At 36.0% G+C, this 14,342-nt stretch overlaps 3 protein-coding genes across 7 annotated transcripts; all 3 read left to right on the top strand.

Annotated features, from left to right (window-relative positions):
• Nucleotides 1-1,458: 1,458 nt before the first annotated feature.
• On the top strand, nt 1,459-4,262 carry LOC104745529 (uncharacterized). Of its 2 annotated transcripts, none has more exons than XM_010466795.3 (3): nt 1,459-1,738; nt 2,038-3,751; nt 3,842-4,262. In XM_010466795.3, exons 2-3 carry the CDS (start codon nt 2,149-2,151, stop codon nt 4,069-4,071), a joined length of 1,833 nt encoding a protein of 610 aa, XP_010465097.2. In that variant the 5' UTR covers nt 1,459-1,738; nt 2,038-2,148; the 3' UTR covers nt 4,072-4,262. The 2 variants fall into 2 exon arrangements, with proteins under 2 accessions (XP_010465097.2, XP_010465098.2); XM_010466796.3 differs by having other exon boundaries at nt 1,522-1,738; nt 2,045-3,751.
• Nucleotides 4,263-6,914: 2,652 nt separating this feature from the next.
• LOC104745530 (uncharacterized) lies at nt 6,915-10,415 on the top strand. 3 transcript variants are annotated; one of them, XM_010466797.3, is made up of 4 exons: nt 6,915-7,521; nt 8,042-8,102; nt 8,369-9,874; nt 9,992-10,415. In XM_010466797.3, exons 3-4 carry the CDS (start codon nt 8,449-8,451, stop codon nt 10,219-10,221), a joined length of 1,656 nt encoding a protein of 551 aa, XP_010465099.1. In that variant the 5' UTR covers nt 6,915-7,521; nt 8,042-8,102; nt 8,369-8,448; the 3' UTR covers nt 10,222-10,415. The 3 variants fall into 3 exon arrangements, with proteins under 3 accessions (XP_010465099.1, XP_087343075.1, XP_019092197.1); XM_087486949.1 differs by having other exon boundaries at nt 7,374-7,521; nt 8,376-9,874; XM_019236652.2 differs by lacking the exon at nt 8,042-8,102 and having other exon boundaries at nt 7,406-7,521.
• A 1,206-nt stretch (nt 10,416-11,621) lies between these two features.
• LOC104745526 (uncharacterized) lies at nt 11,622-14,318 on the top strand. 2 transcript variants are annotated; one of them, XM_010466789.3, is made up of 3 exons: nt 11,622-11,824; nt 12,266-13,848; nt 13,931-14,318. In XM_010466789.3, exons 1-3 carry the CDS (start codon nt 11,676-11,678, stop codon nt 14,158-14,160), a joined length of 1,962 nt encoding a protein of 653 aa, XP_010465091.2. In that variant the 5' UTR covers nt 11,622-11,675; the 3' UTR covers nt 14,161-14,318. The 2 variants fall into 2 exon arrangements, with proteins under 2 accessions (XP_010465091.2, XP_010465092.1); XM_010466790.3 differs by having other exon boundaries at nt 11,659-11,824; nt 12,433-13,848.
• Nucleotides 14,319-14,342: the final 24 nt, after the last annotated feature.

The raw sequence follows: 14,342 nt of genomic DNA, 5'->3' as shown, positions 1-14,342 counted from the left end.
GATCCATTTAGTATAAAGCAAGTAGGAGGTATACTTAACCAAGTCGAGATATCTCAAGTCTTTCATTGTGACGGCTTACTCCTATGCGTCACTAAGGACAACTCAAGGCTTGTGGTATGGAATCCCTATTTGGGGCAAACTAGATGGATCCAACCAAGAATTAACTTCCACAGGGTAGACAGGTATGCTCTCGGGTATGATAAGAACCGTAACCACAAAATCTTGAGGCTTTCCGGTGATACAAATAGCAAAAGCCAAGTTTTGTGTTATGAAATCTACAATTTTAGCTCTGATTCATGGAAGGTTTTTTATGACACTCCCGACTGGGATATATAAGTTTTTTCAACGCGGCGTGTCTTTGAAAGGAAATACTTATTTCTTGGCTCTAACGAAAATAAGTGATGCAGGAACGAAAGGGGAGATTCTACTCCCTTTTGATTTTACATTGGAAAAATTTGGACCACCGCTGCCTCTGCCGTTTCCCTCATATGTTCCAGAGAGGTTTATATCTATATCTTGTGTCAGAGACGAGCAGCTTGCGGTATTACATCAAGGCTTGTGGAAGTTTCGTCATGTCATCCCACAGTGGAGATTTGGGTTACGAATCAAATTAGTCTCGGTTCAGTTTTTGAGTTCGACCTCTAGCTGTAGCGTTAGTAATCTAGGTGGGAGTTTCTTTATTGACGAGGAGAAGAAAGTTTCTGTGTTTTTCGATCTAGACAACGAATTTCAACTGTTCAAGACCCGTTGCAACCAAACAGCCAACATAATTAGACAAGATGGATACTTCAAATCTGTGAATATCGGAGAGGCTCCCAAAAATCAGAAAACGTGACAGATTTGGAGATATTGCGCCCAAATATAGTCGCCCACTTGTGTGCTCTTCTTCTTATGTTCCAAGTTTAGTGGACCTGCAAATCAACCAACCTCAGCCTCAGGTCATTAGGAAAGAGATCGATTCTTATCATCTAAATTTGTAAAGAATTCAGCTTTTTTTCAAGTTTTTAGGCTCGTTTCAACTCTTCACGTCAACATTGTTCAATAATAAACTTAAATTTATATACCACAACTCTTTTTGGTTTAGCCGCATGAACAATTGAATCATATTTTTTTCAGCTGCTTATATTACTTGTTTGAATCATACTGTGGTTACTGTAGGGGAGTTCATGTGGACTAGCTCTGGTGTAATCATAATTATGACACTAAGGACAGCATAAAGGAGACTTAGCTTGATACTTGATTTTATCTACACATTGTGAAATTTATGTTCCTTCTTCTCTAGGCCATGACATGGATGCTTGAGTTTTGGCGTCCCCTGTTCAAGAAATCAAATCCTTCTAACAGCTACTGGCTTCACTCCAAACTTCATTCTATATCTCCTTTGACACGAGCAACGTGCATCTTGAGCTAACAAATGATACTTCTACAAACTTATGTCCAAACCAAAGAAACCAAAGAAGACTCTGGGGCAGACAGAGTCTGTCAACACGGAAGTCTCTGAGGCAGGCAGAGTCTCTCAACAAAGCAAAGGGATTCAGATAAATTTAGAAGCCAAATTAAGGCGTCGTCGACGTCGTCCCTTTCATTGATCCGCGGAGTCAAAAACAAGTACTTCAGTTTCCCTCTCGCTCTGGGGAAAGGAGAAAAACAAGGGTTTTGATTCTGTCTCTCTTCCAGGTTTCATCGTCTCCTGTAAAACAAATTCTTCACTTTGACTCGCTTTGACACAGCTACCGAGGTACTCTCTCATCCCTTACCAAAGCAATGTGTTTTGTTCTCTGTTAGAAAAGCTGCTCCTTGCTGTGTCACCCATGGAGAAGGCATCTTTGAAAGTCGACTTTTTTCTTTTTTTCTTTCTGAGTGATGATAATTTGTATGGGTCTTCTACCTTTCGTTTGCTGGTTATTTTAGGTTTTTGGTATAAAAAAAAAGTTTCTTTTTTTAATTCATCTCTATGAATTCAATTGCTCTGAGATGAAATTAAGTGAATTCTGTGTCAAAAACTCAAAATTTGATTTTGATGCTTGTTCCTGTTAGTTTGTAGGTAAACGGCTGAGGATCTGAGTTGTGAGAATCGAACAAATGCTGCCAAGTCTGATTCATTAATCTGTGTGTTTTGTGAATTAAAAAAAAAACGAAACCTTGAGAATGGCTGGTTCTGTCACGGATATTCATGAGCATGGAGTTTTTGTGGACGAAAAGAAATGTCGGGTTAAATGCAATCACTGTGGGAAAGAAATGAACAGCTTTTATCGTCTCAAGTTTCACTTGGGTGGTGTAGGTAGTGATGTAACTCACTGTGACCAGGTTTCACTTATTGTTAGAGATATGTTTCGGAAGATACTTATGGAGGGAAATGCTGGTCATACTAGTACTGCTAAGAGAGTTGGGAATTTCCAAATTGGTAAGCGTCAGAAAAGGCAAGACTCGTCAAGCAAGAGTGTTTCTCCTCCTGATAAACTGACAGGATTTGTTGACATAGTTGTGGAATCTGACAGACAGGATTTGTTGTTAAACAAAGCCCAAATGTCCATTGGTCGGTTCTTTTATGAACACTGTGTCGACCTTTCAGCTGTGGATTCCCCATGTTTCAAAGAAATGATGACGGCAGTTGGTGGTTGTCAGATGAGGCTTAAGACCCCTGACTCTCGTGATTTAAACGGCTGGATGCTTCAAGAAGCATTGAAAGAAGCGCAAGATTATGTGAAGAAGATTAAAGATTCCTGGGAGATCACTGGGTGCAGCATCTTGTTGGATGCTTGGATTGACCAGAAAGGCCGCCATCTGGTTTCTTTTGTTGCTGACTGTCCTGCGGGTCCAATCTATCTGAAGTCCTTTGATGTTTCGTATATTAAAGACAATGTCACTGCCTTGCTATCGCTAGTCAATGGGCTCTTAGAGGATGTTGGAGTGCGTAACGCCACTCAAATTATTGCTTGTTCGACTTCTGGTTGGGTTGGTGAATTGGGAAAGCTTTTTGCTGGTCACGACAGGGAAGTTTTCTGGTCTGCGAGTCTATCCCATTGTTTCGAGCTTATGCTGGTAAATATTGTGAAAATGCATTCCTTTGGAGACATACTTGAAAAGGTCAATAGCATTTGGGAGTTCATCAACAACAACAAATTTTGCAGAGATCACAGTCATGGAATAGTCACAACTGTTTCCTCCTCCTCCTCTGAGTTTGAGTTTGTTAAGCCGTATCTAACTCTAGAGAATATCTTCAAGGCGAAGGAAATCTTGGCAGCAATGTTTGCTTCATTTGATTGGAAGAAAGAAGAAGGGGGCACAGCTATATTCAATTTGATGAATGATTCCTCTTTTTGGGAAAATGTTGAAAGAGTTTGGAAATGTACATCTTCTCTGATTCATGGTCTACTCTTGTTTTCAACTGCCAACAATCAGCATGTAGGATATATCTATGACACTATGGACAGCATAAAGGAGAATATCGCGAGTGAATTCAATCACGAGAAACAATGTTATGAGATGTTATGGGATGTGATAGATGACGTTTGGAACAATCGACTTCACAATCCTCTTCATGCTACTGGTTACTTTCTGAATCCGGCTTCTTTCTACTCAACTGATTTCCATCTTGATCCAGAAGTTGCCACAGGTCTTACCCACTCTCTGGTTCATGTGGCAAAAGAAGGTCACAGTAAAATTGCCGCACAGCTTGATAAGTACAGACTCGGTAAAGATTGCTTTAACGAGGCCAGTCAAGCTGATGAGATCTCTGGAATAACTCCAAGTGAGTGAACTTCTTGACGTTTTGATTTAGTTGTTTTGTTTGTAGACACTTGAGCAAAAGGTTTTGTTGTTTCCAAATTTCTTTTTGCAGCTGAGTGGTGGGCTCAAACGGCAAGCCAGTATCCAGAACTGCAGAGTTTTGCAATTAAAATTCTGAGCCAGACATGTGAAGGTGCTTCAAGGTACAAGCTGAAGAGAAGCTTAGCAGAGAAACTGTTGCTCACTGAAGGAATGAGCCATTGTGAACGAAAACATCTGGAAGAATTGGCGTTTGTTCATTACAATCTTCATCTACAAAGCTGCAAAGCTAAACTTAAGTGAAGAGCAGTGAAGATATTGTGATGCACATGTTTATATGGATTGACCCGTTCAGCTTTTGTCACTGCGCAGATTCAGTTTTGTAGTTTGTATATTCATCAAGGCTCGTCTTTAGATCAATGCTGGTAAATCGAGCAGATATATCGAAATGTTGCTGCACTTATTTTGTTTAATTATAAGGAGATTTGTTCTTATTAGATGTTCATAGATACAGATTGCATTGTCTTCTCTTTCCTTTTTCCATCTTGTACTTGACTCATGTGCTGAGAAAAGCCGTTGTCGTAAGTTCTAAAGATGAGGTTGCTTGCTTGATATGTAGAGAGGCATAGAGTAGAAAGCTGGCAAGACTCCACAAGTGGTGAATCATTTTGTAACGTTCACTTGATAATTAATCAATCAAATAATGGTGGAAAGAAAATGTAATTATTTATGAGTGAAAAAAAAAATCACTCACTTTCAAACTCAAATTCACTTCTTCTGCATATAATCAAAAATACTTTATCCCAATTAACCTTAATTCACATTTTTATCTATATTTTTTTTATTAATTACCTGAAACCCAATATATATTAAATTTAACAAAAATATATTAAAATTTGTTGTACATTATTTATAAGTTTTATTTTTATTATAATATACTGATCTATATCTATTTACAAATCTTTTATGTATGTTACCATTAAAAACGTATTTTTTTACACCTATATAATGTATGTTACAAATATATTTTTACCACCACAGAAAATATATGTATGAACACATTAAACCAACTATTATATTTTTTTTACTTTTACTTTTGCATAGTTTTTTTAATTACTAAAACATTTTGAATAAAAATAGTGTATAACCAACTATGGAGAGAACCTCGGCTCCGCCCTCATCCCTTATGGAGAGAACCTTGCGTCCAACCTCCTCCACCATGATGAAAACCTTGGCTCCACCTTCCTCCTTTGGGGAGATAACCTTGGGTCCAACCTCCTCCACCATAGAGAGAACCTTGCTCTGCTCTTCTCATGTGTGGAGAGAACATGTTCATGTCTTTTAGCTATCTCAAAATGGCTTGCTCCAACCACCAATGATACTAAAGACCATTTTCTAACATCACAAAATCTTTTAATAGTAACTAATGTTAAATTTTCTAATGTATTGGGGGAAGTTTATTTGACACACCATAATGTAGCTTTTGTCTCTAGAACGCCCCGACTGCCACATTGCTTAGTGAGCCTTATGTCCACAGGCCCACCTTCTTTAGTGGTCCACGGCCCATATTTCTTAGTGGGCCCCACGTATACTCTTGGCCGACCCATATCCGACGGCCGGTTTGTTACGTCCGAGAGGCTTTAAATACTTGTTTACAGACCCTACAAATCACTATATGATATTTTCTTGTGTTTTGTCCCCACTCGCACATTTCCGACAATCAGTTCCCGAAAGATCATCCATACTGAAACTACTCCAGCTCAAGCACGCTTCACAAACCAGGGTGTCACAATCTCCGAACTCCTATGGATCTATTAACAACAATTTATGTTTTTTTAATCTATCTATCTATGTTTGTTGTAAGATTGTGTTTGATAAGTCTATTTTGTCTAACCATTAGGTTGATGAGCTTCTATTCCTTATCTCCCTTTGGTATTGAATGAATGGTAACAATTATGTTTGCACAAATAGGGTATATGACCAACCAATCAAGGTTGAGAAATTAAAAGAAAATTAAGTTGACATAAATATAGAAATAATAGAAAATTATAAGCACAATAATATATGAATCCCTAATAATTTAAAAGTGAAAAGATAAATTAAATAAAACAATCAAAAATATTATATTAAATTTTAAAATACAGTATAAGAAAAAGAGACACATATATTAATCTTTTTTTGGGTCAACATATTTATCTTACCTCTACATTAATTTTTTTTTACCAATAAACAAAGTTGAAAGTAATATTTTTTAGTAAATTATTTTTTTAGATGGAAAATATGAGATGATCTATGTTTAATTGTTTATATAGAAGTGAGTATTTACAAAATTTAGAATTAATAATTAACTTTATATTTTCCTTAATCTCATTTCTATTTTTTGTAGAATTAATAACTTAAAATTAGAAATAAGTAAATAATATTAGAATTTCAAATTTATGAAATATATATATAGCCTCCTTATAATTATTTAAAAAACTTTAATTTTTTTCTATTTTTTGATAATTATCTTTTTATATTATTAATATTGTTTAAAACAAAATATTTTGTTTTTTATTGTAATCTCAAATCCTTCCTATTAAATATTAACTTTTACACATGTCAAATCTCAGATAATTTTTTTGATAATTATCTTTTCACATTATTAATATTGTTTAAAACAAAATATTTTGTTTTTTATTGCAATCTCAAATCCTTCCTATTAAATATTAACGTTTACACATGTCAAAATCTCAGATTGATATAAATTTTGACATATGTCAAAATCTTGCCTTTTAATAAGATTGCCTTTTAATATTTTTAAAACTGTTAATAAGATTGCCTTTTAATATTTTTAAGATTGCCTTTTAATAAGATTGCCTTTTAATACTTTTGGAAGTTTACAAAGGTTTTTTTCTTAAAAAGATTTTAAATAAAATTTGGTTTTCTTTTCTCTATTTTAATTTTATAAAAATATTATAATGACAAGTTTTTTACTTTTACATTTTTAAGATTTTTTTTAATAAATTTAGAATTGACACGTGTCAACATCTTAATGATACAGTTGACATGTGTCGCAATCTTGTTAATGAGTAATTTTAACATCAAGCTTTATATAATAAGATATATATATATATATATATATATATATATATATATATATATATATTCTAAAAGCAAAAAAAGAAATGTTATGATTGCATAATACAACACTTCAAAGTGTAAAATAACCTACCGTAAAACATACGCATAACACGCGGAAAATTATCTAATTGAAAATTTAAAGATAAAATATTTATTTCCCATTATCGTCTTTTGTTCAATAACGAAAAACTAATGTTCGGCACACAATATCACTTTACAGTGTAAAAATAACTTGTCGTAGAATACACGCATACACCGCGGGAAATTATCTAGTATAAAACTCTGAAAAAAAAAGAAAAAAAAAATTGTTAGAAACCTAACAAATACAATGAGAGAGAGGCTAGTGGCCAACATAATTGTATTCAACATAAGAAAATTACTTTCCTTTTAAATTAATAGATTTCTTATCTTTTTTGACTAATGAAAGAGAGACTAATTAATGTTAATGTTATGTTAAATATCCAACAAATGAAAGAGAGACTAATGGTCTCATGTACACACAATTATTTAAGGTGTCAAAAACAAATCCATCTCGTTCTCTCTCCCAACAAAGAGTTTGTGACTTCGATAACTCTTCCTAGTCTCGTTGGTCTCTCTGTGGGTTAGGCTCCGTTTGACAAACCCACTCAGGTAATTCACTCTCTCGTCAAGTTCTAATAACAATGAGTCCTGTGTTTTTTTTTTTTGTTGTTGTGTGGAATCGATCGTTACTGAAAACTGGAAGTGTCTCTCTTGCCGGTTCTTGAATAAAAACTTGTTTGCTTTTTGATCTTGTGTGTCACCCATGGATGTAACTGATGATGAACAATTTCGATAATTCTTAAAAAAACACCCAAAAAAGCAAAAACAAATTTCGATACTACTTAGGATAAAGTTATATCTATGGTCTGATACTCTGATCCATTTCGTTTGACTCGTTTGCTGGTTGTGTGAACGTTATATATGGTCGGTTTAATCCGTCTTCATTGTTGGATTTAAAGTTTAGGGTTTTTTTTTTCTCTTCTCTTAGTTTGACCAAAGTTGGTTAATAATATACGTAAAATAAATTAACCTTGTTTTATCCGCGGAGTCAAAAACAAGTTCTTCAGTTTCCCTCTCTCTCTGGAGAAAGGAGAAAAACAAGGGTTTTGATTCTGTCTTTCTTTTCCAGGTTTCGTTGCCTCCTGTAGAACAAATTCTTCACTTTGACTCGCTTTGACACAGCTACAGAGGTACTCTCTCATCCCTTACCAAAGCAATGTGTTTTATTCTCTGTTAGAAAAGCTGTTCCTTGCTGTGTCACCAATGGAGGATGCGTCTTTGAAAGTCGACTTTTTTTTTTTCCTTTCATTTGCTGGTTATTTAGGGTTTTGGTAAAAAAAGTTTTTTTTTATAAAAAATTCATCTCTATGTTATATGATTTCAATTACTCTGAGATCAAATTAGTGGATTCTGTGTTAAAAACTCAATATTTGATTTTGATGCATGTTCCTGTTAGGTTGTAGGTAACGTCTGGGGATCTGAGTTGTATCTTACTGTGACCAAGTTTCACTTGCTGTTAGAGATACGTTTCGGACGATGCTTGTGAAGAGAAAAGCTGGTCATGGTCATGGTCATACTACTAGTGCTAAGAGAGTTGTGAATTCCCAAATTGGTAAGCGTCAGAAAAGCCAAGCCTCGTCAAGCAAGAGTGTTTCTCCTCCTGATATACTGACAGGATTAGTTGACATAGCTGTGGAAGCTGACAGACAGGATTTGTTGTTAAACAAAGCCCAAATGTGCATTGGTCGGTTCTTTTATGAACACTGTGTCGACCTTTCAGCTGTGGATTCCCCATGTTTCAAAGAAATGATGATGGCTGTTGGTGGTGGTGAGATGGAGCCAAAGATCCCTGATTCTCGTGATTTAAACGGCTGGATGCTTCAAGAAGCTTTGAAAGAAGCGAAAGATTATGTGAAGAGGAGTAAAGATTCCTGGGAGATCACTGGGTGCAGCATCTTGTTGGATGCTTGGATTGACCAGAAAGGCCGCGATCTGGTTTCTTTTGTTGCTGACTGTCCAGCGGGTCCAATCTATCTGAAGTCCTTTGATGTTTCGGATATTAAAGACAATGTCACTGCCTTGCTATCGCTAGTCAATGGGCTCTTGGAGGATGTTGGAGTGCGTAACGTCACTCAAATTATTGCATGTTCGACCTCTGGTTGGGTTGGTGAATTAGGCAAGCTTTATGAAGATCACGACAGGGAAGTTTTCTGGTCTGCGAGTCTGTCCCATTGTATCGAACTTATGCTGGTGAATATTGTGAAAACGCATTCCTTTGGAAGCATACTTGACAAGGTCAATAGCATTTGGGAGTTCATCAACAACAACAAATTTTGCAGAGATCACAGTCATGGAATAGTCACAACTGTTTCCTCCTCCTCCTCTGAGTTTGAGTTTGTTAAGCCGTATCTAACTCTAGAGAATATCTTCAAGGCGAAGGAAATCTTGGCAGCAATGTTTGCTTCATTTGATTGGAAGAAAGAAGAAGGGGGCACAGCTATATTCAATTTGATGAATGATTCCTCTTTTTGGGAAAATGTTGAAAGAGTTTGGAAATGTACATCTTCTCTGATTCATGGTCTTCTGCTCTTATTTTCATCTGCTGACAGTCTGCATGTTGGATATATCTATGACACTATTGATGGTATAAAGGAGAATATCGCGAGGGAATTCAATCACGAGGAAAAATGTTATCGGCCGTTATGGTATGTGATAGAGGAAGTCTGGAACTATCGACTTCACAATCCTCTTCATGCTACTGGTTACTTTCTGAATCCGGCTTCTTTCTACTCAACTGAGTTACGTATTGATCCAGAAGATTCCATCGGTCTTACCCACTCTGTGGTTCAAGTGGCAAAAGAAGGTCACAGTAAAATTGTCACACAGCTTCATAAGTACAGACTCCGCAAAGATTGCTTTAACGAGGCCAGTCGAGCTGATGAGATCTTTGGAAAAACTCCAAGTGAGTGAACTTCTTGACTTTTTGATTTAGTTGTTTGGTTGTTGTTTGGTTTGTATACACTTGTGTAGTTGAATCAGTTAGCAAAAGGTTTTGTTCATTCTAAATTTCTTTTTGCAGCTGAGTGGTGGGCTCAAACGGCGAGCCAGTATCCAGAACTTCAGAGTTTTGCAATCAAAATTCTGAGCCAGACATGTGAAGGTGCTTCAAGGTACAAACTGAAGAGAGGCTTAGCAGAGAAGCTGTTGCTCACTGAAGGAATGAGCCATTGTGAACGAAAACATCTGGAAGACTTGGCGTTTGTTCATTACAATCTTCATCTACAAAGCTGCAAAGCCAAACTTAAGTGAAAAGCAGTAAAGATATTGTCATGCACATATTTATATGGAATGACCCGTTCAGCTTTTGTCTCTGCGCAGATTCAGTTTGTAATTTTTATATATTTATCAAGGCTCATCTTTAGAACCATTACTGGTAAATCGAGCGTATTATTTTGTTTGATTATAAGGAGATTATTTCTTATTCTATAATTACATTTGTACTAGACTCCATGTGCTGAGAGAAGTCGTTGTCGTAGTTTCTAAAGATGAGGTTGCTTGCTTATAATATCTACAGAGGCATAGAGAAAGCTGGCAAGAGTCGACAAGTGGTGAATCATTTTGTAACGTTCACTTGATAGAGTCCACATGCAAGTGGTGAATCATTTTGTAACGTTCACTTGATAATTAATCAATCAAACAATGGTGGAAAGAAGTTGAAGTACGTAAATCTTTAATTCAAAATTACCAGAAAAGTGAGTACATATGTCTTACAATACACTCTCTTTTGAAATATGATATACTACTTTCAAATGTAATTATTTACTGAGTGAAAACAAATCATTCACTTTCAAACTCAAATTCACTTCTTCTGTATATAATCAAATATTTATCCCAATTAACCTTAGATCACATTTTTATCTATAATTTTTTTTTATCTACCTAGATATATAGCAACCATAAATATATATTTTTAAGGTTATAGATAAAATTGTGATCTAAAGTATTACAAAAAAAATCTTAGATCACATTTTTATCTATGTATAATAAATGTTAGATCACATTTTGCTTTTAACTTTATGTATGTTAAAAGCAAAAAAAAAATGTCATGGTTGCATAATACAACACTTCAAAGTGTAAAATAACCTACCGTAAAACACACGCATAGCACGCGGGAAATTACCTAATTGAAAATTTAAAGATAAAATATTTACTTTCCATTATCTTCTTTTGTTTAACAAAAATAAACTAATGTTCAATATATGGCATATAACAACATCACTTTAGAATTTAAAGATAACTTGCCGTAAAATACACACATACACTGCGGGAAATTATCTAATTTAAAAATTTGAAAGTAAAAAATTTATTTTGTTTAATAAAGAGAAACTAATGTTCAATATATAGCATATAACATTACTTTAGAATGTAAAGATAACTTGCCGTAGAATACACGCATACACCGCGGGAAATTATCTAATTTAAAATTTTAAAAGTTAAAATTTTATTTTTTGTTAGAAGCCTAAGAAATACATTTATTACCTTTTTTACTATTGAGAGAGAGACTACTGGCCAATATAATTCAACATTAGTAAGTATAAAAATTACCTACGGTAAAATACACGAGAAATTACTTTAGTTTAAAGCTTAAAAATAAAAAATCTAGTTACTTTCCTTTTAAAGCCAATTTAATAGATTTCTTATCTTTTTTTGACTAATGAAAGAGAGACTAATGTTCATGTTTAAAATATCCTACAAATAGGCTAATGGTCTCATGTACACACAATTATTTACGGTGTCAAAAACAAATCCACCTCTTTCTCTCTCTCCCAACAAAGAGTTTTGTGACTTCGATCACTCCTCCTAGTCTCGTTGTCTCTCTGAGGCTTAGGCTCCCTTTGCCAAAGCCACTCAGGTAATTCACTCTCTCGTCAACATCAATGAGTCTGTTTATTTGTTTTTTGTGATCTCTCTTCCCGGTTCTTGAATAAAACCTTGTTTGCTTTTTGATCTTGTGTGTCACCCATGGACGTAACTCATGATGATGAACAATTTGGATAAATTCTTCACAAAAAAACCCAAAAAAGCAAAAACAAATTTCGATACTACTTAGGATAAAGTTACATATATATATGGTCTTCCGATCCATTTCGTTTTTGACTCGTTTGCTGGTTGTGTGAACGTTATATTTGGTCGGTTTAATCTGTCGTCATTTGTTGGATTTAAAGTTTAGGGTTTTTTTCTTTTCTTCTCTTAGTCGATCGACATGCATTTGTTTCATTTACTCTGAGATCAAGTTGAGTAATTCTCTGTGAAACTAAAGCCATGCATTCAAATATTTTGGATATTGGTGCAGCTGGTTCATTTCTTTCTGCGTTAAAGTGAATCTTAAAATGGCTGGTACCGTCTTGAATGTTCATGAGCATGGATTTTGGGTGGAGGGGAGAACTCGTGTTGAGTGCAAGCACTGTGGAAAGAGAATGAGTAACTTTTTTCGTCTCAAATTGCATTTGGCTAATACAGGTAAAGACGTAACCCACTGCGGAGTAGTTGATCCTACAATTAAAGTGGCGTTTTTTGCGATGATTATGAAGATGCGATCTAGGAGTGGTCGTGGTTTGCCCGGAAGACCCAAAAGAAGTCGTGCTTGTAAGGACATGAAAGCAGCTGCGGAAGCTAACAAACAATTCCAAAGGTGCGTTGCTCGGTTCATTTATGAAAACGGTGTCGACTTCTCAGCTGCGGAGTCAACAAATTTCAAAGAGATGATAATATCGATGATGGCAGTAGCTGGTGGTAAGGATAACATGTGGATAAAGTTCCCTGACTCTCGTGATCTAAAAGGCTGGATGCTTCAAGAAGCATTGAAGGAAGTGCAAGATCGGGTGAATGAGATTAAAGTAACATGGGAGATCACCGGGTGCAGCATCCTTTTGGATGCTTGGATCGACCAGAGAGGCCGAGATCTGGTTTCTTTCGTTGCTGACTGTCCAGCTGGGCCAGTCTATCTGAACTCCTATGATGTTTCGGGTATCAGAACCAATGTCACTGCCTTAAAATCGCTTGTAAAAGGGATCGTTGAGGAAGTTGGGGTGCAAAATGTGATTCAGATTGTTGCATGTTCGACCACTGGTTGGGTTGGTGACCTAAACAAGCTACTTGGGGGTGAAGACATGAAACTTTTCTGGTCAGTGAGCTTATCTCATTGCATCGAGCTTATGCTGTTGGAGATTGGGAAATTGTATTCCTTTGGAGACATACTTGACAGGGTCAATATCATTCAGGAGTTCATCAATAACAAACCCTCGCTTCTGAGAATCTTCAGAGCTCACAGTCATGGAGTCTACGCAACTGCACTTGTCTCCGAGTTTGGTTTTCTTACGCCTTATCTAACTGTAGAGAATATGCTCAGGGCGATGATGGCAGGAATGTTTGCTTCTCCTGATTGGAAGAAAGAAGAGTGCACCGTAGCAGTTGCCAGTTTGGTGTATAATTCCTCTTTTTGGGAAGCTGTTGGAATATCTGTGAGAGGTACATCTGCTCTTGTTCATGGAGTGCGTCTGTTTGCAACTGCCAAGAACAAGCACGTTGGATATATCTATGACATTATAAGGAGCATCAAGGTGAGCACCGCAAGTAATTTCCAGAAGAAGAAAGAGTTTTACAAGCCGGTATGGGATGTTATTGATGATGTGTGGAACCAACACTTTGGCAACCCTCTTCATGCTACTGGTTACTTTCTCAATCCAGCGTCTTACTACTCAGGTCATTTCCATTTTGGTCGAGATGTATGCACCGGTCTTGTCCTCTCTCTGGCTCACATGGTTAAAGGACTTCGCCAGGAAGTAACAATTTCCGAACAGGTTAATATGTACAAATCCGGTGAATCTTGCTATAAGGAGGCAAGTCAAGCTGATCAGATCTCTGGAATATCTCCAAGTGAGTCAATTATTTTCTTGAAATTTTTGAAATACTTGTTCTGTTTGCTTTGCATATATACATTTGATTTTGTTCATTGCAGTTGAATGGTGGACTAAAAACGGGAGCCAACACCCAGAGCTGAAGAGTTTTGCCATTAAGATTCTGAGTCAGACATGTGAAGGAGCTTCAAAGTACAAACTGAAGAGAAGCTTAGCAGAGAAGCTATTGGCCGCTGAATGGATGAGCTACTATGATAAAAAGCGTCTGGAAGAATTGGCGTATGTTCATTACAATCTCCATCTACAAACCTGGCAAAACCAGAGTATCTGAAGATCAGCAGTGATCGAGTTGTGTATCGACTATAATCAACTTTTTAAGTTTATTTAGCATTTTCATATACAAAGATGCAAAGCCAAACCTAATTATGCTAGTGTATCGACTATAATCAACTTTTTATATATTTGGATATGAAATATGTATTTGCATTATTATTTGTCTATTTTATCTATTTA

The sequence above is a fragment of the Camelina sativa genome, chromosome 15 (assembly GCF_030686135.1).
Source record: "Camelina sativa cultivar CO46 ecotype springtype chromosome 15, ASM3068613v1".
NCBI classification, from domain to species: Eukaryota; Viridiplantae; Streptophyta; class Magnoliopsida; order Brassicales; family Brassicaceae; genus Camelina; species Camelina sativa.
The sequence above is the reverse complement of the archived record's forward strand: the minus strand, read 5'-3'. Positions and strand labels throughout refer to the sequence as shown.